We start from the raw sequence: 27,763 nt of genomic DNA, 5'->3' as shown, positions 1-27,763 counted from the left end.
CTCGTCAAAATTAGACTTAAAGGCCATCAGGGAAATCTTGACATTAATTGGTTACGTCATCTAATTGGTAAAAGTAGATCAAGATACTTGACCTCGTTAACAGGTGAGAGAGAGAGCAAAAACAATAAACATACCGATGGAAGGCCCGGTGGGTAAGGTAGAACTGGAGGACACGCAAGACAATGGTTCATCTTGTATAAGTAATGTAAGTGAATTTCCTCCGCCACGGAAAGATGCATGTTGGTTTTCAGTTATCCTCCGAATCACAATGACCCGACAAGTCTCAAAACACACTGTACACAACCACTTCCTGGATATGACGCTTACAATTAATATGATACTGTGAGGATAACTAGCCCACGCGTCAATGTAAATTACCATCAGCTGTATACAGCGCAGCACTTGGATAAGACACTCCCGCACAACCCGACTCACGCGGGCCGATCAAGCGACTGGTGTCACTTACCTGGGCGACTGACTATTACCTCACCCAACCCTGCCCAGGAGGTAGTGTATATGCCTATTCACACTCAGGTGTGTTTAATAGCGGTAGGCAGGCTGGATTAGACCCCCTAGTTCCTAAATACTGATCACTTATCTCGACAAAACTACCGGAGCTAACAATAGCTCTGTCAACAATAAGCCACTAGTGAAAATGTATTCCCCTGAAAACACCTACATAATCATAATGATAACATTGCACTGGAGTCGCGGATGAGCGAGGAAAAACTAGCATGAAGATTGGACCCATTGTGTGTTCGTTGGGGCGTGACAAGACAGCCAAGAGACAATGGGAAGTTGAGTGGGTGTTGACGGGCGGAGCGGCTGGCTTCAGTGTGACAAACTGTCTGATCTTTGTAGGCAGGCAGTCACAATAATATGTGACCTTAATCATAGGTACATTTTGTATCCATTGTCCTATATACACCAGAATATAGATATCACACAACTGTGTACTGTAGATATGGAAGTTGAAGGGGGATAGGTGCAGGGGACAAAGGGGAAAAGGCAGGGGTGTACTTCAGGTTGATGAGTTTGAGGGAGATAGGGCAGGGATCAAGAGGCAGGGGCAGGGAATAGAGAGTTATTGAAGGGAGTAGGGTTAAGAGCAAGAGGGTGTGCTGAGGCTAGGGGAATTGGAGGGGAACATATGGGGGTACTGAGGGTAGGAGAGTTGGATGGGACAGGCTGTGAAAGGAGCTGAAGGAAAGGGACACAAATGAGGCAACAGATTCAACAAAGGTGTTGGGGATGTTGGATGAAATTTTGAAAGTTATAGAAACATATTAGGGCAAGATGTAACAGAAAGTGTTACACTTAGCAGTAAATAGGGATCACAAGGGAAAGTTACTTAGAAGATAAAGATTGGGTAAAAGGGATCTAGAACATGGAGGATTTGAGAGAAATACAACATACAAAGAAGGGAAAGCAGGCAGGAGTGGGAAAAAAGGAAATAAACTGAAAGGGTTTGGATCAACCTGGGTTATTTTTGTGGGAAAGGGATTAAATGTTGGTAAAGTTCTAGTAAGAAATATAAAACTTTGAGAAGGATAAATCCTAAATTATCTCGTACAATGAGACAGTGAGAATGTAATTGCATGTAGATTATACAATCCTCTAGGATCTGTTTTCTTTACTATTTGCGTCAAGGTTCAAAGGCACAAAATCATGTTCATTTAATTTTCTGTTTAAAAAAAAATCATCTATTTAACATTATCAAAATTTCTTAATTTGTTTTTCTTGACCTATTACTACTAATAAAAGAAAATTTAATGTCAACACAATAACAACTTTTGAGAACCTTTTTGCTTAATTGACCAATTTTAGATTCATATTCCTGGATCAGTAATCGGTAAACATTGCCGTCTAAATTTCTGTGGGGTCAGGGTGTCTCCTACAAAGACCACATGCCAAGGTTTTAACTTTAATTATGCGCTTGTAAAAATAACGATTATAATACATAATTGTGATGATTTCATCTGGTTTTACTGCCGAGTCAATATTGACCCTGACTAAATACAACTCCCATTCTATTTCCTGTAATGCTGTGTATTGTTCAGATAGGAGGTGTGTATGTTATCCCTTTCAACACCCGTTTACCTTCTGTTGTGAACCCGGTCACAACACAAAATGTCGAACAATGTGACTAGAGGACAAAGCACCTAGTGTTAGGGGGCTACGATGCGGGACCAGGGTGATTCCAATCTCTCCCTGGGGGTCTCATCCTGCAGTTTCATGGGTCACACAAGGTCACAGCGCCCTAAAATCGGCTGTACTTTTGCTGGTCATCCCCCACTGGCGACATAATAGTGCGATTTTCCACGGGACGGGTTTGCTTTGTTTGGTATATGTGTGGTTTAATATTACCTGTCCTATCCTGGGCGTGGTGGACCTTTTGTTTATAACTGAGCCAGCCAGCTGTAAGCCTGTGACATACCTGTATAGGTAAAGGCCTCCAGGTGTACACTAATCCAACGATGTAAGAGGTCCATTTAATCAATCTACCAGTAATTTTGACATCGAGTAAATGCAGAGGTAATCAGTACACTACCAGCTATTTAAATAAACTCTAGTGCTATTTAATATGTTTTGATTTCTAGAAAATTAAAGATGCGTGCTCGATATTTCCTGGCATGATCCCTTTAATTTGATGTCAAAGAAAAACTCATTTGAAATATATATGAGCTCCTATGCAAAAAAATAAACAGTAATAATATTGATAAACAACTAAAATAAGATAAGATAAAGTGAAATCTGTAATTTTTGTAAGATTTATCTCCCTTTTAATCACTGAAAATCTTCATCTAAAGAAGTAATAACACATCATTTGGTGCTTTTTAAGTGTATGATAATCACTAAAGGAATGAAGCTGCTAGAATGCTGACAATGTTTTTTTCTAAAAGTACAAAGTGACCTTGACCAAAAAACACTTAAACTCAAACTTGTCCAAAATATTTTGGTACTTAATGAATAAAATTTGATGAGAATCCCTCAAGGAAAGAAGTTTGTTAGTATTTTACACAATCTACAGAACAACCTCCATAAAGAGTGACATTCCTTGGATACCGACGCATCAAACATCAGAATTAAACTGCAATGACATTTTTTATTCCAGAATGTACCTTTCAGAAATTTAATATTTAATATCAATTTCATAGATAAATCTTTACATTTTACAAAGATGAATTTCATTAATTCAATTACCCTATCAGAATTTTTCCCTGAAATATTGAGAGTTTTCATTGACTATCAACCTTAATCACAGACAAATTGAAATCCATTCCACATGAACATTTACTATAATCTATATTCAACAAACATCATATTGAAAACTTTATTGAAATAGATCGAAGCTAACAAACTGCCTCTGCATTCATAGATCTATGAATGCAGAGGGTAATAGTTATATGTATTATGGCATCATCAGGTCTAAAATGAAAGTCACAGAACAAATGTAATTATGGACACATCAGATCTTTTTTCTGAGTAAACATCCACAATACATTCATGTGTATTGCCTTGAAAAAAATTAATAATGCAATATCATTCATGATCAGTTACACATGAGTTTTCCCCCTTTGCTGGACATTTCCCACAGAATTTCTCTATCATCATTTCCTGTACTCTTACAAAGTTACTTAACCGATAGCCTTTCATATACAACTAGGAAGTTTGTGTACCAGGAAACAGACAACGATCGGAAATAAACGTTTATAGGATCATGAATGACATGCAATACTAATGTGAACTTTGTCTCCTAGCACTTGACATCCTTTAATGTCTATGATCAACAAGGCTCGAGATAAAGGCTCGTTGTTACAGTTATTACGTACCAATATACATTCACCTTCAATGCTTTACGTGAATTATGAGGAAAAATATATGGAAGCTTCATTTTCAATTTTATTTTCGTTATATTTTTGAAAGTATATTGGTGTAATATCTGATCTAATTCATTAGAACAAAGTTGAACAAAAAGAAACAAAGTGATAGAGATGAAGAAATAATTCCCACAATTTTCTAGGAATTCTCATTTAACTTCATAAGTAGTCAGCAGAAATAAGAACAGTTACAAACATTATTTGATACCTCCATCATGACTATCTTTGAATTATTACCCACAATGCAATGTTGTTTTTTTCCCCAATTGTTTATTTCAATTTCCTTAGTATTTTCAATAACATCATTATTTTTCCCAAATTATGTAGTTTTGCAATTTTTTTTTTTATTTTTTGAAGATTGAACTTCCTCATAGTTAGTAAGGTTTGGCCACAAGACATCATTTCACAGTAAGTGAATGTAAATAAACACTCACCACTTAAAAAAACTTCACAACCAAGAAGATGAAACGTATTTTGTCCACTTATAGAACCAACCTAAGGATGCTCTAGTTAGGGAACGAGGCTAGAATTACAGTACAAGGAATATAGGCCAGACCATTAAAGTTGCTTAACTACCAAGTATCTGTATAACAGGTAGCTGACACTCGGTACTATTAAAGTGTGATGTATGTGTTAACCTTGGAGATCTTGGCAACCAGAGAATGACCTTGGAGATGGCCCCTTACAACCTTGGGCCTGTAGCTATCAGAATTCAATTTACATCATCCAATGGGCCATGTCAGATTTATTCATTTTGCGGAGAAAAGTCTGGTAGCAGAGCAAGAGTAAAACAAGCAAATTACAAAGAAATTAATCTATATTTTACATTGACAGGCACTTTTCCCTCTGTGTTTTCTTAAGCTAATATTACCTACACCTTTCATACATAGAAAATCTCTATAATTCCTGGAGTTTCATTAAAAAAATTGATTAATATAGGATAGATTAAGGGTATGAGTAAAGAAAAAGAAAAAGAAAAAGAAAAAGAAGAAGAAGAAGAAGAAGAAGAAGAAGAAGAAGAAGAAGAAGAAGAAGAAGGTGGTGGTGGGGTAGGGGGTGGGGTAGGGGATGGGGCATTGGTGGAGGGGGGATGTGCAACAGGATATAGAAAGGTTGTGTTAGTACAAACTGTGTAACCACATTACAAGACGTAGAAACAAAAGCAAAACTACAAGAGATAGTCAAAACAATTACTTTTTAACAACACAACTACTACTACAACTATATTTAAATATTAGAAGTCAGAAATGATATTGTTTCCTATCACTTGAACTGTCCTGTAAGAAACACCTAGGCAATCAGAGAAAAGTGGCCTTTATAGACAGGTGGCCTTTTTAAAGAGGTTTAATCATTATGAATCATATAACATTAACACCCAATAACAGTGGCCTTTGCTAAGGACTTTGTCATACACAGGTAGCCTTTCAGGCAGAATTGACTGCATATACCGAGTAGAATCCTTGAAAAAAATACAATATTTTTCTGGTATTTTCTTTTGATTTGCAGCAGAAATTCTTTCTTGCAAAACAAAACCTGATTACTCTGAAACCTGTCCAATCTCAACTCTAAAACTAAACAAAGAATTTTTTATTGACAAGTTTCTTAATGGAATGTAACACTGTACAATTAATGACCTTTGATGAAATTGATAAAAGGTTTTATTAACCACGGCACAGAAACTGTTTGAGGCCCATCAGAGGTTATTAATTCACATTGTTAAATTTTGCAGAACATGCACGCTGGTTAGGATAAAAATTACATTTATCTTTTCCCCAAAAGCACACCAACCTTTCTTGAAAATGTTGTGTAAAGTCGTTACATTCACATTGGGAATGAATCAGTTCCATGTGTAAGGTAAAAGATAAACTTATTTCTGTATATTTATATATGTGGGAAAACACTTTCACTAATGGTGAAACACACATATAACTTGTGAACCACTTCAACATTGCTATTTTTCCCATGTTGATATTAATGTGTGCAAGTCACCACAAAGACATATAGCAACAAGACATAAATCAATTAATGCCACATACAACACTATATAATATTCAAACGCCCGTAAATTTCATCTGACAGATATTAACCAAAGTCTATATCTATAAAGGTGTTACAGGTGTAATCTTTACCAACACACATACTTTCAAATTTACAACACTATTTGTAATGACACAACATTAAAAGATTAATATTATCACACCCATGATCATTTATAGATAATGCCTTTACACTTTCCAGTTAATTGCGTATCATTCTTTGACAACCAGTCACCATTTGTAAATCATTCAAAATTAAATCAGGTTTAAGACACTTTCCCTTAAGATTAAAGTATTACCACTTATGTTAAAAGTTTAAGTGACAATGCATGCTTTGCGAGTCAAATTACGCATATCGTGAAATTTCAACATAGAAAGCATTTAAATAAACATAATAAGTCATATTGCTTTACACAAGATTTAAGTACAAAACCAGCTATAATTTATTTACATAAATTCATTTAACAAAGAAAAACATCCCTATGACAACTACAATAAGAGAGCCATCCATTTTATTTCACAAGTGTCAAATTTCACTATAGAACAAGTTTTTTTCCTTCTATTTTCTCACAACTGAATAACCTATTTCTCTCACAACTGAATAACCTATTTCTTTCACTTTATACCTATAAAGTTATCTAGTTAACATGGAATCACATTCCTCACCAGTCTGACCCCAACAGTCAACAATGACCAGCCATGTGCCATCACAAAACAGGACATTTATAGGTACTTAACATGTCATCTGCATTTCCGCAGTGCTTGACACCTGTACGACCAAAGGGGAGTGGTCTATGCTGGGGGTATCGTACCTGTACACCTGGAAACTCAGGTGCAATGTCTTACCTTCAGATCTGGGTACATGCACTTTGTAGATATGACTGTGCTTTTGTGTGGATAAGTAGACGAGATCAGTTTATGTAGCAATAATGAAGTTCGAGATGATCTTTGAAAGGAAACGATTATCCAAGGTTCTTTGTAAAGAATAGTATTGAAATGTCTTTACAAATCATGGCAGAACAGTGTATTGAAAAAGTGAGAGAAAGTTTCTCCGAGACGCCGACTGTCTTGAAAACATCACTAGTTCTAGGTGACAGTTTAGATGGAGAAATTTATAAAGAAGTGCTTGTGTACTTTAAAACCTGTCTTCTTCAATGTTTATCCTATATTGTCAAGGGCAGGAAGATAAATGGTCTTCCCAAATCTCATCAAAGGTGGAGATTTTCCAACACATCTGTCTTTCCTAATGCCTTTTGGTGAAAAATCCTCAACCAGCGCAACATTTTAAGTTCATATCTCTTGAGTTGGTAGTTCCAATTGACCCCATGACAGAAATAATCTCAAAACGAATGAAAAGGATACAAAAATATACAAAATAATAAAGAACAAGAGAAACAGAAATAAGAAGAAACAGTGACAGAAATGCAAATTCGATCTGCCACTCTGTCATAGATGTGGAAAATTTGGCAAATAACCAGAAGAAGATGACATTGCCTCGTAAACAGTGTTCTTTGGATTATTTACGGATAAGTAAACGTGTGAACCCCACGGGGCAGGGATTGTCCCAATACACATGTGTATAGTGTGACAACGTGCACATAGCTTATGATAACCCTGTAGCTACCATTTCCTTTTTAATGTGTCCTCTCCTCTTACACAGTGAACAATGAGAGAGACTTGTTTACCTCGGAAGCTGTTGAGGGTGCGTATCATACCAACAGTATGTCAACCAGATCTGTGACTACTAGTTTCAGAGAGAGGGTGTGACTGTACTGACTGACATCCTGCACTTTCAATGGATGTGGACACTGTCTAGTTTATCTTCCAGCGATATATAATTTGGAGGTCACTCCTGGGTATTGGGGCCTGAAATACATTTGTACATTTGATTTGTTTTGCAAACCAAGACTAGTGAATTTTTAAACCTCCCAAACAGAATAAGATTTGTGTTTGGAGTTGGTTGGGGGGAGGGGGGAGTTTTATACCTCCAAAAGCTTATTTTCATAACTCTAGGATTTGAGAGTAGAAATAAAAAAAAAAATTAAAAATAATCCCTGCCCCGTCAATCCCTCCCCATCCATGTTGTCACTCCATCCATCTCCCATGATCAAATTAAAAAGCAACAAAATATTGTGCATGATTATTACACTTAGTTCACTTTTGTCCTTTAACATGCATGACTTCATTTCCTTATATGAAGAGGTCAATAAGTATACATATATTCTTCTACCCAGAATATGTAAACATTTAACTATATACACATAAGGTTTGCTTAAAGGGATCATCTTTACATCAATATGTCTTAACTTCAACTGGATTTTGAAAATGGCATTTTCATAATATTAAATAATCCTTGAATTTCTATAAGTACACAAATTGTTTTTAATCAATTCTTTTTTATTAAAATTGACAAGCGAAAATCAACAACCAATTTTAATATAGATTTTACAAAAAAACATCAATAAATTAAATAAATGATAAAACAAATAAATGTTAACACCACAGGGACAGTTGACATGTGGAGGAATTATACAGCATCAATCTATCACCAAGTCCTACCAGTTATAACTATATATACAAAATATTCATTGGAAAATACTGAAGGGGATACAGGTTGCCCCCTTATGTCACCAGAACACTGACATTTGTCTGTGAGACGATACCCGGACATGGGAGGAGTCATGAAGACGGAAAACCTGTCAGTCAATCAATCAGAAAAATTCATTGCAATTTTCATTTACATTGATATATATCTGAGGTCTGAGATCTTTGTGGCAGCTGTCTGTTCATAATGCTTTCTTAACCACCATCTTAGTTTTACCAACGAATGTCTTAAATCTTTAAAACAAAAATGCTAAGTTTTCCAGATGAAATTTATGTACAAGCATGATCTGAAGGCTTTACATAAACGTTTACACTAGAGGGAATGCCTACTAAGACAAATTCGCTATCTCAGATCTTCACATAAAATCAAACAAGGTCTTAAGATGGTTTTTCTAAAAGACAAACTATCTGACATCTTAACACAAATTGCCTGAAGTCTTAAGGAAGCCTTTCTGAAGTCTTTAGAGCGAAATGAAAAACTAAAAGAAATCTTATAAGATAACTTGTATGAAGCCTTAAGATAAACTTACTGCAGTCTTTAACATAAATTATCTTATATCTTCAAAACAACTTGTTGTAGGCGTTCAGATAAACATTCTGAAGTCGATAAACTCTTTAAGTCCCTACCTATCTGAGATCATTCTTAAGACAAACTATCAGAGATCTTAAGACAGACTGAGGTTCTGTAGATTAAATGTACTATGTGACATATAGCCGTCAGCAGATCTCAGGTGCTCTTCTCTGATCACTTACAGCTTTCCTAACAATTTCTCTAAAAATGCCAACAGTAATTAAGATGATAGTTACATACACTGGCTACTCCAGCCAATTAGAAGTCTTTTGTACATTTGCCTTCCTTACTCTATAAATACTTTTCCTCTTATGTCTGGGTGCTAACTCCCGCTAGGGGGATAACATGCTGGTATTTTTGCTTCAGTTTTATCATGTTGATGTTAGAAAATGTCACACTTGCCAGACATCGCTCTCCCTCAGTCAATATCTGTATCATACTTATCACAGAGTAAGAAGTTCAAACTGTTTGGTCACAATAGCATATTTATAGTCAAACACAATGTTTAACTAAATAAATGGTAAAACATTGCTATGTAGACTGTCATATCTCTTTTAAATAAAGTTTTCTTCCACTACAATAATTTGTCAGTAAATTGATGCCCATATTGATAGAGAAACTACGTTATAATGCCACCATTTAAACCCTGTCATACTGCCACCATTTAAACCTTGTTACTATGCCACCATTTAAACCCTGTCATATTGCCATCGTTCAAACCTTGTCATACTGCCACCATTCAAACCTTGTTATACTGCCACCATTCAAAACTTCTTATAATGACACCACTTAAACCTTCTTATAGTGCGACCATTCTGACCTTGTTATACTGCCACCATTCAAAACTTCTTATAATGACACCACTTAAACCTTCTTATAGTGCGAGCATTCTGACCTTGTTATACTGCTTCCATTCAAACCTTGTTTTACTGCCACTAATCAAATCTTGTTATACTGCCATCATTCTAACCTTGTTATTTTAGAACCACTCAAACCTTGTTACACTGTCACCACTCAGACCTAGTTATGCCGCCACAACTCAAACTTTGTTATACTTTCATTACTTAAACTATGCCACCATTTTGACATGTTATACTACATTCATTTAGAGGCACATCAAAAAGTTTTCTGGCATCCTTGGTGTACCTTACCAATCTCAACAAGATTTCAAATGGACTCTACATTAAATGACCTGACATTACAACATCATCCCCATCAACTGCACAATGACAACAAGCTGATACCCACCTTGCCATCTGGTCTCCGTGGTGGTGATTGTGAATCCTCACTCTCCTCCTTGATTGGCGAATTAGGAACAAGCTCCGCCCCGCTGATTGGGGAAAGAGCGGGATTAGAAAGGGATAAGTCTCCATTAAGTTGAGCCTGTTTGATCCTCTTTTTCAGGGCAAACATTTGTCCCACAGATGTTGGTCCACTGACACCAGAAGGTCGCGAGGAGAATGCTGATCGTATCTGACTAAGTTTGATAAGTGACATTTGTTTTTGTTCGGCTGTTTGATTTTTTGGCACTGTCTTGGTGAATGCACTCACCCCCTCCTCCCCAATTACTGGCGAGTGGTTTGGCGACACACTCAGTGAGGGACGGGAGTATGGAGACCCCCGCGAGTCCGGGCTCAAATCTGATGAAGACATTTCAGGGCTTGGAGCCTCAAGTTTGATTTGGAAGTTATTTGGCACAACACACAGTCCTGACATTGCCATGGGCGACTCATACATTCCTACATCTTTCTCATGTTTAATCCTCCGTTTAATTTTGAAAGGTGGTTCCTCCATGGAGGAATCTTCCTCCATCACTGGAGAGCTCTCTGTGGAATTCCGCACTGAATTTTCATGGCTACAGTTGTTGTTATGCCGGGTATTGTTTAATACTGGAGAAGTGTCCTCTGTCATTTTACTCAGCTGAAAATACAAAAACAATCGATCAAAACCTTCATCGGAGAACAGAATTATTATTTCTAAGGAAATCTACAATCAAAATGACATGAAAAACTTATTTTCAAATAGTTCTTTTTTTACCACAAAAAAGTTGAAAGGATGCTATTGCAAAACTTTGGTCTGATTTTGTCATTGAGAAAGTTTACTGCTTAGTTTCTGCGATAAAATCAAAATCTCATCATCTCTGCAACAAATTCATCATCATCAGCAGCAGCATACTTGTGACAATTTCACGTTGTGGCAATAATATTTGGCAACATTTGTTTAAATAAACACCAAAATGTTATGCCAACAGCTGGAGTATCTTCCACAAAACGATATACAAACTCTCTTCTGAAGAATATGGTTCACCATGCTCCCTGATTTACACTTTTGAAGCATACACCCGACAACACACTGTACAAGCGATTTTTTCATAATCTGTAATCCCATTTATGAACAAAAAACATTTTTCTTTTCACACACAAAGTATATTTATTTAAGGCTGCTCCAGAAAAAACCAGATATACTAACTGGGCTATTGAAGAAACCCCAAATAAAAAATTACCTCCTAATCTGTTTTTACTTAATTGATAATTCAAGGTATCATTTTTTTCTCCACAAAAGATTCAATTTTCACTTAAAAGTTTTCTCAAATAAAAATTTTGAAGAAAAAAAAAAAAGAAAATTACAAACATATATACATATCGTAGAAAATATTTTGTGTACGTATTACTTTCACAATATTTCAATATAACAAACAAATACATTGCTAATAAACATTGTCATAAACAACAATAAACATCAATGTAAAAGCTGCTTCATTACATCATTACGTTATGACCAGTATCAACTGCTTCAGTATAATGACAGGTCAAAAGGTCAGCCATTATCATTGCTCAGCTGGAACATTAACATCCGTCGTTCACACTCTGTATACATTTTACAGAAGTTATCAGTAACTTTCCTTTTAAGTAAAATCCAAGTTTATCATTAATACATACATTACTCATTGTGTCTAGTTTCCATAAAATCAATTCCAGAATTTCACGCTTTCTGGAAAGTATTCTCAACAGTCCTGATGATATTCATGTCCTAAAGAAGTTTGCTCCATTGAATTATCCCGTATGAAAATTAAATAATTACACCCCAGGAAAATTCCGAAGGGGAGTGGAAACACCTTTCCTTCAGAAGCTGACATTGTCCAGTCATTATATGTATGTACTACACTGGTTACAGGGTTTCCTTTATCTGCTATCATCCGCTAACAGCTGAAATCCTGAAAATTAAATCTGTCGCCCAGATCTCTGTTTATCTCCTGATAACACAATGATGACCTACCTGTGTTCACCTGTCCTACCTCTGTATCGCTTACCCTCACTGACCACTGGTCAGTGACTTTATAAATACCCAAAATAGCATCAGAATTAGTGCCTGTCTTGACTGGGGGATATACATTGTGGTCATTCACACTTCAAAGTTACAAAGAATTTGATTAAAAGCATAATAGAACCCATAGCGGATAAAACTCTACCTTAAGCCCTGTGGTCAGTAGATGTAGTGGTCAGTCTTCGTCACCTGGTATGTATTAAGTCCTCTAGGTGTGGTCATTGAGATGACCCCAGGCAGAATTTACAGTTATATGTTGTATGTGATGGAAGCTGATCTGTACACAGACACACAACATACACACCCTTCAATACACACTGCTTCACACGTATAGCCTCTGACATACAAACACACTTACCATGCAAATTAACTCATATCATCCAACATTACATGACGTAATAGTTCTTTCAGTTTCTAGCCTGAGTATTTCAACCCCCGTACTGGCTAACAATTTTTTTCTGATGTTGAAGTCACTCCCCACTTTCAGTTTGAAGCTACTGTTGCTGGCATTCCATCAAGTGTTGTCACCCCCACTACAATCACGCACACACGCACATACAGGACTGCCGTTCCATCACTAGACGCCCTGCCCACCAGACCACTCCCTGTCTACGCCCCGAGGTATCGTGTTGCTGGTTCATGTCAGTCTATAATAATCTGACAGTGGGAGCTGGTACACTGACCTTCACCACCGACTACCGAGCTCACCCTATCAGCGTATCCTACTAATGCAACCTTTGTACAGACAAACCGGCACACGCAACATGCTTGTACTTTATATAAGTGGGTATAATATGGTTGTAAATATCAGATGACCCAGCCTTGTTCACCCCCTTTGTGTACCCCTAAACTTCCATGCCCTCTATACCTCCTGCTGTCAACAAAATATCCTGTTTTTCACTCCATCTCTGCCAATTTCCCATCTGTCTGCTGTTATCAAACATCATTTCCCAATCCTATACCCCTCCATCTCTGCATTTTCTGCCCCTCCATCTCTTTCCTGCCTCTTTTCCTCTCCTCTCTGCCCTTTCCTGCCTGTAACTTTCTATCTTCAGCTCTGGTCAGGTATTCTGCCACTATCCTCATCTACTGTCCTTTAGTCTAACCTTAGAACAAGTTCGTCCTATATCTTGTATCCTGCCACTTTGCCCTCACCTTATATTTTGTCTTATATTCTGTAATTTTTCCCTCATCCTATACCTTGTCTTATATTCTGTAATTTTCCCCTCATCCTATACCTTGTCTTGTATTCTGTCTCTATACCTTGTCTTGTATTCTGTAATTTTCCCCTCATCCTATACCTTGTCTTGTATTCTGTAATTTTCCCCTCATCCTATACCTTGTCTTGTATTCTGTAATTTTCCCCTTATCCTATACCTTGTCTTGTATTCTGTCTCTATACCTTGTCTTATATTCTGTAATTTTTCCCTCATCCTATACCTTGTCTTATATTCTGTAATTTTTCCCTCATCCTATACCTTGTCTTGTATTCTGTCTCTATACCTTGTCTTGTATTCTGTAATTTTCCCCTCATCCTATACCTTGTCTTGTATTCTGTAATTTTCCCCTCATCCTATACCTTGTCTTGTATTCTGTAATTTTCCCCTCATCCTATACCTTGTCTTGTATTCTGTAATTTTCCCCTCATCCTATACCTTGTCTTGTATTCTGTCTCTATACCTTGTCTTGTATTCTGTAATTTTCCCCTCATCCTATACCTTGTCTTATATTCTGTCTCTATACCTTGTCTTGTATTCTGTCTCTATACCTTGTCTTGTATTCTGTCTCTATACCTTGTCTTGTATTCTGTCTCTATACCTTGTCTTGTATTCTGTAATTTTCCCCTCATCCTATACCTTGTCTTATATTCTGTGATTTTCCCCTCATCCTATACCTTGTCTTGTATTCTGTAATTTTCCCCTCATCCTATACCTTGTCTTGTATTCTGTAATTTTCCCCTCATCCTATACCTTGTCTTGTATTCTGTATTCTGTAATTTTCCCCTCATCTATACCTTGTCTTGTATTCTGTAATTTTCCCCTCATCCTATACCTTGTCTTGTATTCTGTAATTTTCCCCTCATCCTATACCTTGTCTTGTATTCTGTAATTTTCCCCTCACTCTATATCTTGTATTCTGCCCTGTATTTCCTCATACCTCACATACTGGCCTTTAGTCTAACCCTAGAACAGGTTCACCCTATATCTTGTGTGGATGTAGTTTACTTGTCAACGTCATAGCTTTTTCAGTCAGTACATTGTAATTGTATGCAATGAGAAATGGACACTTTCCCATCATAAAACTGTACCATACCACATATTTTCAGCTCTCAGGCCCTGTACACTTGGGCTTTTTTTACCGTATAAATCACTGCCTCGTTTGGTCCAAGCTCTGGAAAGTTGGTAGCTTCCTGTGACAGCGCAATCCATTACCATCCGCCTGTGTGCCTTAGGGTTAAAGTGGGTGTGTCACCCTGGTCTGTCTATATACCGCCTCACCTTAGCATGGCTACAGGCTAGTTAGTATTGATCACTGCCACACCTGAGCAGCTAATTAGAACCTTCCACTTGACATCTATCAAAACACTTGCAGGTACATTGGCAGAATAATTCCGAAAGCTTCTGAGTTTAATTATAGTAATTTCAGGCTTAATCAGGTATATACGTAAAATCTATGGCATGCCTTGAAGATGCAGAATGGCTAGAGTTTTGTTGTGTACTACAAACAAAAGGTTAGCAGTCAGTTCATAAAGTCGCTGGTCTGTGTTGTTTATCTCTGATCTGTAAAGAGTACTGTCGAGCCTGATTGATCCGACTCCCACACTGCAATCACCACGGAATTAGAGAGCAGATCGGAAAACAGAACTGACGAACCAAACATTACACAAAACAGAGTGAAACTGGTTTCATTTTTATGACATCACCATTATGTTATTATCAATAGGAAAGGACCAAATCAATTTCAATTCCAATCCCATATAACCATTCCATTAGTTTACAGATTTGAGAGAAAAAATTCATTTTTCAAAGAACTGTCAAAACTTAACCAATATCAGGGATAATTCTTGGTCATTGATTTTATAGGGGAAAAAAATTGGGGTTTTGAAGAAAGCAGATTGGACCTTCCTATACAATGTAGTATATTCTGAGAATTTCAAAAAGATTTTCAGCAAAAACATGAGTAACATCACAATACTACATAAAAAAGCAAGGTGCTGAAACTATATTACTTCTAAACTGAAAATATCACAGCACTGCATCAAAATAGTTCAGTCCTAGAACTGAGACTTCAGTGCTACAATAAAAGGCATTTCACCAAACTCCAGGACAAAAACAAATTTTATGTGGTTATAGTGCAGACTTCCCAGCCAAGACCAGTGTACTATTTTTAACATTTCCTCGTGTTGTTTTCAACTGCACACTAATTTCACTGCAATTTTTGAGTTAAAATGATTTTATTTAACAGCAAATCTCAAACAAGAGCCAAACGAAAGACCACACAAGAGACTTTAGCAATGTGTGTTTATCTATATTTGTGTCCATCACAGTCTTTGTTTTTTAAAGACATTCATTTTTGTGTATGGTTGTATCACTTTCTCAACACGAAGACCCTTATCAACAAACATCATCTGTCCTGCTGTACACTTTAGAGACCTGCTCAAACCAGCAATCCCCCTAATAAGAGACCAATGTAGTATAGCCATTTTCCTCTGAAAATCTTCCATCAGTGGGAAACTCCCTAATCATCAACCTCAACATTCTGGAATGTTTCCCAGAGGAACTTAAAACCTGTTTAACCCGACAATCTCTGTAACTTAACACTTCACTATAATAGTGGGCACCAATGAATGATCATCATTCTTAAAGTTTGTTTACCTGTTGTAAAAAACTATTAATTCATAAACATAGGTGATGAAATTCATTAAAAGAAAATTCATTGCAAAACATTCGTTACTTTTCAGTTACAAATTAATCATAATTATTCACTGTCACTGTTAGTAACAGCTTGACAGAAATGGCTGCTAACCTTTGACCACGGGTGAACATGCCAGTGAGCTAGAGCGGGATCATAGTATCCAAGGTGGGATGTATCAGACATTGCCATGACAACAGTTGTTCCGTCTTCAGTACAACACTGTCCAATTCACTGCCAGAAATTAGGTCTCACAAAATGGCCATGTAACAATACATCAAATCAAGCCCCATTCGTCGATGGTGTCCATAACACCACACCCTTCGAAGCTCACCCACAGGTAACAGTTTTCAATGTTATGCAAACATTTGTTGGAGACAGCAGCAAAAATAAAATCTTCAAAAACTATCAAGATTCAAACAAGAACCTTGGACAGACCACGACATTTGTCTAGCACAAGTCCATGAAACACCTCGAGAAGATGGGTGCAACCATACGGCCCTGCCCAAAGGGAGTGGGTTATATAGCCACAGCCTCCGAGACGGGCGCTGCCATTGGCTAACCCTAATAGACACGCCGGAGACACATGTTGGATAATATTTTCACTTTCAAACATCCCTGGCCCATCAAACAAGCACTTAAGTCTACTGATAATCTTGCTAGATTACGGATGACAGGGGTTGCTATTCCTGGCTTCGAAGACAAACCAAATGACCATGTTTACCTGATGTTTACCTGGGGAGACTGAGTCTTCTTTGCCATGCTACCTGTACCAGGTGAAAAGGGAATCCTTGACGTAGCTGGCCTGTAGCTGGCCTTACCTGGACGGCTAACGGACATGAAAGTAAAGCCTATGAATGTGATGGAGAGAGATAGTAGCAGCCACACCTTAACTGTTTGCTTACTTTATCTAATCGCTGGCTGTAGCCTTCCGTGGACAAACCGGTACACTTCCGAGGTAGTATCATTCATGTTAATCTAACTAAATATAAATATATTTTTTATCACATATAGGTAAACTGCATCTAAATGTTTGCTTCAATTAATCACGAAAGCTTTTACGTTAAAAATGTGCCATATTGTAAAATAAAAACTCGGATGTGACACAGCAGTGTGCGTTCAATACTAAGTAACCGTTTCCATGACGATAAAGACACTTATTTAGAAGAACCCCGCCCAAGCCACACTGACAAAAGTAATGGGTTTATGTCGATTGCTTCATGGGAATCAGAACACACATTTCATCTTAATTATCTATTGGAGATTTTTACAAATATTATCTGGTTTTCATATAGATCTGGTACTTAGTGTTTATGTCTATCTTCAGCAGCAAAATACAGAGACATTTTCACCCATATATGTACATGTAAATACTTCAGTCATTTTATTTTTTCCTTTTTCAATTACACTATAATCAACAAGATCCTTGAAATATTCTTTCTCTTTTGATTTTTTTTAAAAGTCCAAAAACTTTTTATGGACTTATTTTTCATAATTTTACTTACAAATCAGCTGGACCATGAGTTGACTGATGGTCACATCAGATCTCCACATTATGCTAAACACTTCCCTAAACCATCACACAGGCAGATGTCTATCCCCAGGGTTAAACTTGTCACCAAGTCATGGTTAAGACCTATAGATGACCTTCAACCTCTACATGGCAGGGATTGAATGCCAGTGCATCATGTTACCACCAATTCTAGGTTATATCCTATCAAGACAACCTGTGGATACTGTTGGTCACCAACATGAGGACATTCAAGATTACTTATTTATTAGGTACACAGAAATCAAACCCGTATGCATCATTAAGACATACTACTGTCAAAATTTTCCAACAAGATACAACTAAATCAAATTTTCCTATACGAAAATTAAGGGCAATTTACTCTTTATCATCTTCACCTCCCTTGGCAAGAGAGTTCCAATTTAAGACCCCACTAAACTCCAGCACAAATTACAGATACAGTAATATCAGGTAAAACAACTTCTTAACTCTCACAAAAGTTACAGGTCAAAGTAGCATATATCCTTAAGTCTAACACAAATAGAGAGAGTGCACTTTTCTCAACCCTTAACTCAATCAAAGTTAAAGAGTATAAAGTAGCATAGATCCCTAAGTAACACAAATAGAAAGAGAGTGATCTCCCTTCCAATCCTGAACTAAAATTAGAGAATAGAGGTAGCATATATTCTAATAATACAAGTTAAGAAAAGGAGAAAGGGATTTCGTTTCTAACCCTACCAAAGTTAAAGGTATAGAGTAAAAGGTACCATACATCTTTAAGTCTGATGCAAATAACAGTCAACATACACCAGTAGATAATATATTATAGCATTAGGTGACAGCTGGTTCAAGGGAGATAATCACAAGCTTAAAATAAACTCCTTGATAAATTGGCCACTCCTATTTGTGGTGTAGACATCAAAACAAACTTGTAACCATGTAAAGATACATGTAAGTGTACAAAATTATTGTGGTAAGACAAGAGAATTTTGAGGCATGTACACAAGGCACTCCCTCAATAATACTATATTCATCTCGCACACTGACAGACCATCTGAAGACCTGATTAGAAATGACAAGTAGGCTTCTGACATAAGTACAGGCTCTTAAGGTGAACAAACTTAAAAGGAATCAAAGTCATGATCACCATATGTGAGTCACAAACACTAAACAGTACACAACAGTAGCAGGAAAGGTTCTTAAACATTTGTAGTGAATGGTGCCTATTCTCCTATCTGATTACAGTGGTTAGTATGGCTGCCTTGCCTTCATCAAAATCGTTTCTTTTCGCCACCTGCCTAAGCCTCTATACTCACTTCTCCCATATCCCAACTACATCACCCTGTTCAATCCTCATACTCGTCAGAACGTCGTCTACATTCCTTCCCAACCAGCCCCTTGTTCAAATTCCCATCCTCATTAAATTCTTGTCTCCAACCTCTACCCTATCCTACCTTGTCTCCACCCTCTACTCCATCACACCTTGTCTCTACCCTCTACCCCATCACACCTTGTCTCCACCCTCTACTCCATCACACCCTGTCTCCACCCTCTACCCCATCACACCTTGTCTCCACCCTCTACCCCATTATACCTTGTCTCTACCCTCTACCCCATCACACCTTGTCTCCACCCTCTACCCCATCACACCTTGTCTCCACCCTCTACCCCATCACACCTTGTCTCCACCCTCTACTCCATCACACCTTGTCTCCACCCTCTACTCCATCACACCCTGTCTCCACCCTCTACCCCATCACACCTTGTCTCTACCCTCTACCCCATCACACCTTGTCTCCACCCTATACCCCATCACACCTTGTCTCCACCCTATACCCAATCACACCTTGTCTCTCCCTTCTACTCAATCACAACTTGTCTCTACCCTTTATCCCATCACACCTTGTCTCCACCCTCTACCCCATCACACCTTGTCTCTACCCTCTACTCCATCACACCTTGTCTCCAACCTCTACCCCATCACATCTTGTCTCCACCCTATACCCCATCACACCTTGTGTCCACCCTCTACCCCATTACACCTTGTTTCTACCCTCTATCCCATCACACCTTGTCTCCAACCTCTACCCCATCACACCTTGTCTCCAACCTCTACCCCATTACACCTTGTCTCTACCCTTTATCCCATCACACCTGGTCTCTACCCTTTATCCCATCACACCTGGTCTCCACCCTACACCCCATCACACCTTGTCACTACCCTATACCCCATCACACCTTGTCTCCACCCTCTACCCCATCACACCTTGTCTCTACCCTCTACTCCATCACACCTTGTCTCCAACCTCTACCCCATCACACCTTGTCTCTACCCTCTACCCCATCACACCTTGTCGCTACCCTCTACCCCAGCACACCTTGTGTCCACCCTTTACCCCATCAAACCTTGTCTCCACCCTCTACCCCATCACACCTTGTCTCTACCCTCTATTCTATCAGAACTTGTCTGCTATAGAGAGGTGAAAAAGCGTCAAATACAGAGAAATGCTAGTCAGCCTCAATTCTTTTAATCTCACACTTAACCTCAGGCATTTCCTTCTATCAACCTCTGACCTTTCCTTCTATCAACCTCTGACCTTTCCTTCTATCAACCTCTGACCTTTCCTTCTATCAACCCTCTGACCTTTCCTGCTATTGACCTCCTAATTAGGTACCAAAATATTGGTTTTTGAAAAATGAGGCATCAAAAGTAAAGTGCAAAGGCAAAAGACAGCATCAGTAGGGTGTCCCATATATGGGTACAAATTTAACCTTTTACATTTTCTAAATTTTCTTATACATCAACATTACAAAATATTCAGAATAACAATACCAACCTTTTATTTCTATTCGGCCTTTTATTTATTTTACAACTTTTTGATAGTTAATGACATAAATTTTCAAGCTAAAAGTAGCTTTGTGGAACATAAAGACAAGCAATATCATCACCATTCCAGACGACTCCCTTGGTAACTTGACCCCTTATAAACCACGCAGTATTTCACTCATAACACACAGAGGAGTGGTAGAAATTAAAAACACATCATGTGAAAAATGTTCACACATTTATCAGCCGTTCTAGACCAAGGATGATTTAGGAGGATGTAAAAATGTCTAAACATACATAAACAAAACAAAAAATAAATAAAATTTCAAAGGAGATATGATTTTATATTTCTTAAACTTTGGTAAGGTTTCAAATCATTACTGTTGTTTCGTATATACGAAGTTGTAAACTCCATATCACGAGACAAACATATCAAATTTAACATGATTTAAGAGTGCATTTTTTTAGGGTTAGCCTTGTCTAACTTGACAACATATGGGTTACAACATATTAGTCTGACTAAACAGGATGTCAATATACCGTGACCTTACTTATCATCTGCGATGGATGGATTAGACAGGATTTCAGAATAGACAGGTTTTCTTAAACAAGACTTATCCTCTGATATCTGAAATATTTCTGAACAATTTGGAATAAAGACAGTTTCTATAAAGGACATCTGATATCAGAAATGTTGTTTTCAAACTTGGATTTTGCTGTGGACTTTTGTAACTGTCATGAAATTTTGATTTTCACTTTCAAAAAACAAGGCTTTTATTCACTGTAATTTAGAGCTAGTTTCAGTTTTTAGTTCAACTCTTATTACTTTATTGCTGATGATGTAAAAATCTTGACGAAGATTCTGGCAAGATAATATATTTGCAAATATCAGACAACAGATCCCATAAAAAATACAAGACAAACTTTTATGTTGGTGTTTTTCATGTTGCACTTATTATCGGTTAAAAAATATGAAATATCCATAATTTATGGTCAAGGAAAAAATGTGCATGATAAAAATAACTTGTTACAGTAAAAACCATGTTAATCTTGAGAGAAAACATTCCTTTTATTTAAGTTTGCCCCTCCTTTTTGCGATATTTTCAATCTACACTGAGTTCCCACACTGACAGGTACATCATAAATACTTATAACCTATATATTTTATGCAGGAAATCTTCACAGATAAACCGGACACTACAGAACAAGGAACACAAACTAGCTTCATAGGACTGATAGGCAAAGAGAGGGGCCACACCTCTTCCTGTGATCAACCATCGCTAGTGAAATATTCTGTTAGCTTGACTGAAATAACTTAAAATTTGACTGTTGTTTTCTTTCTGATAATTAAACTGAAATACCTGCTTAACTTTAAGTAGTAATTGATATTTTAAGATGTTAATATGCTATTTAGAATTTTTCTTTTCCTTTTTCCACTTTTAAACAAAATAAATCAATATGAAAATTTCATGTTTTCTTTATAACTAAGCTAACAAATCACTGGCAACTGGACCTTGCTAGATAAAAACCTCTGCAACCACTTACTTGAAGTGATTCACAAAGCAATTATTACACCATACAAACGCAAGTTACATCTACTCATGTAATTCATTGTACCTGTGTTTAGATGAACTATTTAACCCCTAATTACAGCACAAAACACGACCACCTGAGGTCAAACCTGGTGCAGAAGAACAGTGGCACCTCACCCCTCATCTTAGTAATAAATTCTTCAAACCACTTCAGTTAACCATGCTGTATAAAAAGGTATCACATAAGAGGGAAGTAAATTCTATGATGAACTGGCGTTCATTTACCACGACACTGATGTTGAATTATGGCTTTTCAAATTCTTTTAAGTGCATTTTACCTATCTCTATATATGTGCGACTAATTTCAATAGAGGAGAAAAATATTACCAATTACAAATTAGAACTAATTAAACAAAAATGAATTTAATAAAGATCAAATCACATTGCATTTAGAATTTATTAGGTTCTTTAGGTCTGTAATCACACACAAATATATATTCTGTATGTGTGTTGTTAACAGTGAGCAGCTGTCCGTTCCATGGCAGGTTCATGTCCTGTCAACTAGGGATCTGAAGACAAGGATGTCCAGGAGGTTTAAGAGATTTAGGATCAATGCAGTGAATGACCAGTCAAATGACCAACTGAGTGACCGGTGACAGATGACTTTACACTAACATTATATTAGCAGTAAATCGGTATTAGCCCTTGGCAACAGACTTTCTTCTGACAACCACAGTAAACCTGTGGAAAACGTACGACATCTGGATATCTGTCTGTGTGAGGACATGTTCATTGCTATGCCTGCTAATAAATATAGGGACTATCTGTACAGACACTGACAAATAATTGAAAAATAGGAGAGATGTTAATCCAAATATTTCCTTTTATTTGTGTTATTGTAGAGACTTTGTAAAATTCACCAATCCCACCTGTAAATTAATCTAAATCCACAACCTATAAAATGCTCTAAAGGGTTAATAAAGATTAGTTGGTAAATTTTCAAATTCAAAACATGAATAAGGATACCATCAGGAAAGTCTCATAAAAACTCAATAATAATATCTCACAAGCTGGAAGGTGAATGAATCACTACAGAATTTTAAGTCAAATAACAATACAAGTTTAGTTGAGTCATAGATAAAATTACTAAATACACTCACTACCATCCAGTTTGAGAAAAATGGCATCCTCTTTCAAGGGTCACTTTTATAGTGCCATCGTACTGAAATGTTGTACCCGTACTCAGCAGCAAAGTACTATTCCATTCGACTATGTCAAATTTTAATGAATTTGCCAATTCTTAGCATCACCAAATTAAAACTAAACATCCGGCAGAGAGGAATATTAAAATCAAACTTTGAAAGAGGCTAAATGCTCTAAACGTACCAGCTAAAGGCAAATGTTCCACCAATCGTGGTGATAGAAAACAAGTCAACAGTTTGGAAAGGACAGCAAACTTTCGTATTGAATGTGGCAAATCTATTTGTCACCATCTTGTCCAAAAAAAAAAAAAAAAAAACAGACCTGTTTAGACTTTTATCAGTAAATAACTACAGATTCACCAGTACATTACATAAAGTGTTATTCTGAATTACCAAGTCCCTTGCTTTACCATGTACTGTTACTAAAGGTTAGGACACATAGACCTCCCTCTGTTAACCATGACGACGCAGAGGGAGTACGACCTCCACAAACCAAACCCAGGCCCAGCCTCCGCACCACTCACCCAAACCCACCGATAGGGGTACAAAGTACACACATGCTTAAACGGATAACTTTACATAATTTAAGGCAGTAAAACAATTTGAGCAACATAAGAGTGGCAGCTCATGCAACCAGACTGCGTTACTACGGTGATGAGGCGATTACCATGACCCGATGGTTATCACTCTCGCTGTTTTGCCCTATAAAACAGCAAAACATGGATGTGATATTTCTATCATTTAAGTAGTTTATCAAGCCTATCACATGACTTCTTATTCACTTTGAGAGATAAAAGGGGACAAGGTCAGAAGTGGGAGGTACGGAGGCTGGATAGGATCCAACATCTCACCTCTGGGTAACGTCTCCGTCTCTTGGCAGTCTGCATCCTCAACTGCCATCGTCCATCAACTCAATCACTCTACTTTACCCAAAATATCAAATTTGTCAACTTCCTGATTTAAAATTTGTTTGGGGAAAAAAACTGTCTTTGAAATATAAACCAATCCATATGTTAAATGATACTTAAGATTTTGATTGTTTCAGCAAAAAAATAATAATAGTAGTAATAAGAGAGGAAAAATGCAACTCATCAGATTAGTATGTATCTTTATAGTAAATATCTCCATTTTAAAGTAAAATACAGAAAGTGTTGACAGTATATAGTAGGACCTATGTCCAATATATGTATAGTTACACCATAAAAGTAAGGGTTTTAGGAATGTGGCAAGATTTTTTGTTTTTCCCACACTAAAACTTTTTCCTGATGCTAAAATTAATAAGAAAATTCAGCAAATTTCACTCTCCAACCAAGTAAGGAATAATATGCTGAGAATGCAATGGATCCATGCCCGATAAAAAAGTTCAAATAACTAGAAGTGTAAGAGATAAAGCACTTTGATGAAGGTCAGAGGTCAAAATATGTAGGTCCCAGTGACCTAATTCCAATACATGAGATCCCCCCACCAACATGATTCCAAGCCCGAATATCAATTTCAAGTAAAAGGTATTGCAGGATATAGGTCTAGAAAAAATTGTCATTGAAGTAGGTCAAAGGTCAAAATAAAGGCCAGAGTGACCTGCTTTTGATACACAACAATTACCTCACTATGGTAAACACAAACCCAAAGTATGTAGTTGAAGTGACAGGTAGTGATGAAGATGTCCAGGCAAACTTTTTTCTGTGATGTTAATGAAAGGTCAAAATGTAGGTTCCAGTGACCTACCAAGGTGAACTCATACTGCAAAAACAGAGATATAGTAACAAGTAGTGTAGTGCCCAGGCAAAAACCAAAGGAACACTATGCAAACTTTAATTAAGGTAGACACACGTCAACTTTCCCTAATCCTTGTTCAAAGTCAAGGACTAATAACTAGAGATAACACATGATGACCTTTACTACTCTTTTTTCCCTATTTCCCACCCCTAGTGTAATAATATCTGAATATTTAACCTCTTGTTGAAGTCAGCACTCCTTAATTACATACATTTACATGGCAAGCTTCTAAAACTTCAAAAAAATAGTTCCATGTCCCAAAGCATATATCGACCTTAACCAGAGCACTCAAAAACTTACATTGTCAATTACATATACTACATAGTAAAGGGGTGATTTAAACAAAAAATTACCCATTCCGAAATTTTTAACCTGGTATACTTAGATATAACAGGAATCACTTTGTCAGATTCTCTTCTCAGTGACCTCCAACTTTCCAGGAACATAAACAAGCTTGTTACTCATATTTTAAAGATGATACTCTCTCAAATATTTAAATAAATTCTTAAGAGCAATTTAGACAACACTTCAATGTGAACATCATTTAAAGGAAACATTCCAAAAATTCACGAAAGTTCATTAAATTTCACATATAAATGGAACATATAATAGATGGAGGAAATTTTACAATCAAATAGAATAAATCAATAAATTTAAAAAATCCAAAATAGTCAATTTCTTTTTCCAACAAGAGTTTTTGCCCCAGTCTAAAGATATTTAAACTTTCAGAATTAAACAGTTTTTCAAAAGAAAACTACAGGAAAATTGTTATAGAATCTTTCATACAAAGTAAAGATTTTAACAGAAAGAAAATGAAAGTTAAGGAAAGCTTGTAAAATTGGGAATTAGTAACTTAAGTGTTCATGTTTTCACACTGAGAAAATCCATTTCCATTCCAAAAGATTTCTTGGCAAAGACACCAGTTTATTGTCAATGCGAGTTGGTCAATAAATTGCTGACACCAAAAACACTTACACAAAATACCGATACAAATGATGCGATTTTGAATTAAAAAACTAAAATTGATTAAATTTTCTTGATTGTATCACCTTCACTCACCATCACATTACCAAAACCATGCCACAACAGGGAAAGGTTGAAAGGAAATATGTAGTCATCCAATTATCTCCCTTTAATCTCTTTGATTAAAAAATGCCTCCAAACATGAAGTACATCCCACAGAAATTTAAACGCCACAACTTTGAAACCACACTCTATAATCTAAGAACATCAACATTATAAATTTGCAATGGAAAAGATACATCACCCTATGTACTACCATCCAATCAAAAGTTATCTTTTATGTCAACACCCAATAAAAAAATGTCTTCTTATAATAGTTTTAGTATTTTAATGTAATAAAACTTTGAAAATAGAATATTTTAAAAGATTTTGTAAAAAAGCTAAGATAAAAATCTGTGTACTGTAGAGACACTGGATGACAACACACCTTTATCTCCTGTAGAAAGACTTGACTGGTTATATACAGATAGTTAGTAAAATGTACACATCCAAAGATAGGAAAAAATGTCTGGTTGTTCAAGTCATTCTATTTATATCAATACATTTAGCAAAGTTCATGAGGTGATAAATACAGTTGATCACATGCCAAATTGCATAATTGGCCAGACCTGCCATCTTTTAGATTTTTAAAAGAAGCCGATTAGAAGGTAAGATAACCTCACCTATCTAATAAATAAATATACATTCAACTATTTACTATATTAAATTGTGTTATATTTCAAACAGTCCAAAGAAAACCACGGCAATAAGGTCATCTTCAGCCTCTGAAGCCCGACAATAAGAAACAACAATAACCATAAACAGCCTTGCTTTTTGAATTGTTCCTTGGATCCTTAGAGCATATCTAACAACACAATCAATTCCCTGTATTAACTCAAGAGAAAGTTTCTAAACAATCCAATGTATTCATAGAAATAGGCCTGCCCTTGATCAACCTCACAAATGTCACACAGGTAAGTTAGGTCACCAAGGAGAACTTTGCCCTTCATCAATTCAATGACTTCCTTGAGCAGAAAGCTTCACAAGGTCCAAGGCAACCAATGGAAAAACTAGATCTGTCTATCAGTTTCTTGGCCCTATAAGTCCTTTGAGCAAATGTGTCCCACAGATCACTGGTACCTATGCAGATTATTCCCAAACATATGATCAGTTGTTTCTTCCCTGGATTCCCTGAGATTTGTAAGTAATCTGGAAACAGGACAAAACTCCACATAGCAAAAAAGCCTCCCAATGGTATCCAGTTAGATCACTACCCTAATCATCAACTCCATGAATACCCTGGGCAGCCAAACTTCACAAAAATCATAAGTAACCATGGCAACCTGTCCTTCTTATATAAATCCTTACACGAGATTCAGTAGATATCCAAAGACAGATCAAAGGGAACCAATGAAATGAGCTCTTCCATATTCCTAGATCCCCAGGACAAAAATTTAAAGTATATATATATATATATAGAACATTGAATGAGTCACCATGGAGATGAGCCTGCCCTTAGCCCCCTAGATCTTCAAAACAGAATGACAGATGCACACAGGTCTGACATACTACAAGCATTTATCAAA

The 27,763-nt window shown here is 36.8% G+C and overlaps 1 protein-coding gene across 2 annotated transcripts in view; it reads right to left on the bottom strand.

Moving 5' to 3' along the window:
* Positions 1–27,763, bottom strand: part of LOC132562872 (Krueppel-like factor 3) — a 54,108-nt gene that overhangs the window by 13,370 nt on the left and 12,975 nt on the right. The window contains exons 1-2 of one of the 2 annotated variants that reach the window (XM_060227656.1): positions 12,562–12,810; positions 10,341–11,012 (exon numbers count right to left, since the gene is read on the bottom strand). In XM_060227656.1, coding sequence (XP_060083639.1) covers positions 10,341–11,003 — 663 coding nt within the window. In that variant the 5' untranslated portion in view covers positions 11,004–11,012; positions 12,562–12,810. Of the gene's footprint in view, positions 1–10,340; positions 11,013–12,561; positions 12,811–27,763 lie in introns of those variants that run through there. The other variant, XM_060227649.1, reaches the window with a different exon arrangement.

Source organism: Ylistrum balloti, unplaced genomic scaffold, assembly GCF_031769215.1.
Source record: "Ylistrum balloti isolate Yb309-2 unplaced genomic scaffold, AGI_CSIRO_Ybal_v1 Utg369672, whole genome shotgun sequence".
Classification (NCBI taxonomy): Eukaryota; Metazoa; Mollusca; class Bivalvia; order Pectinida; family Pectinidae; genus Ylistrum; species Ylistrum balloti.
This window is presented reverse-complemented; position numbering and strand designations above follow the sequence as displayed.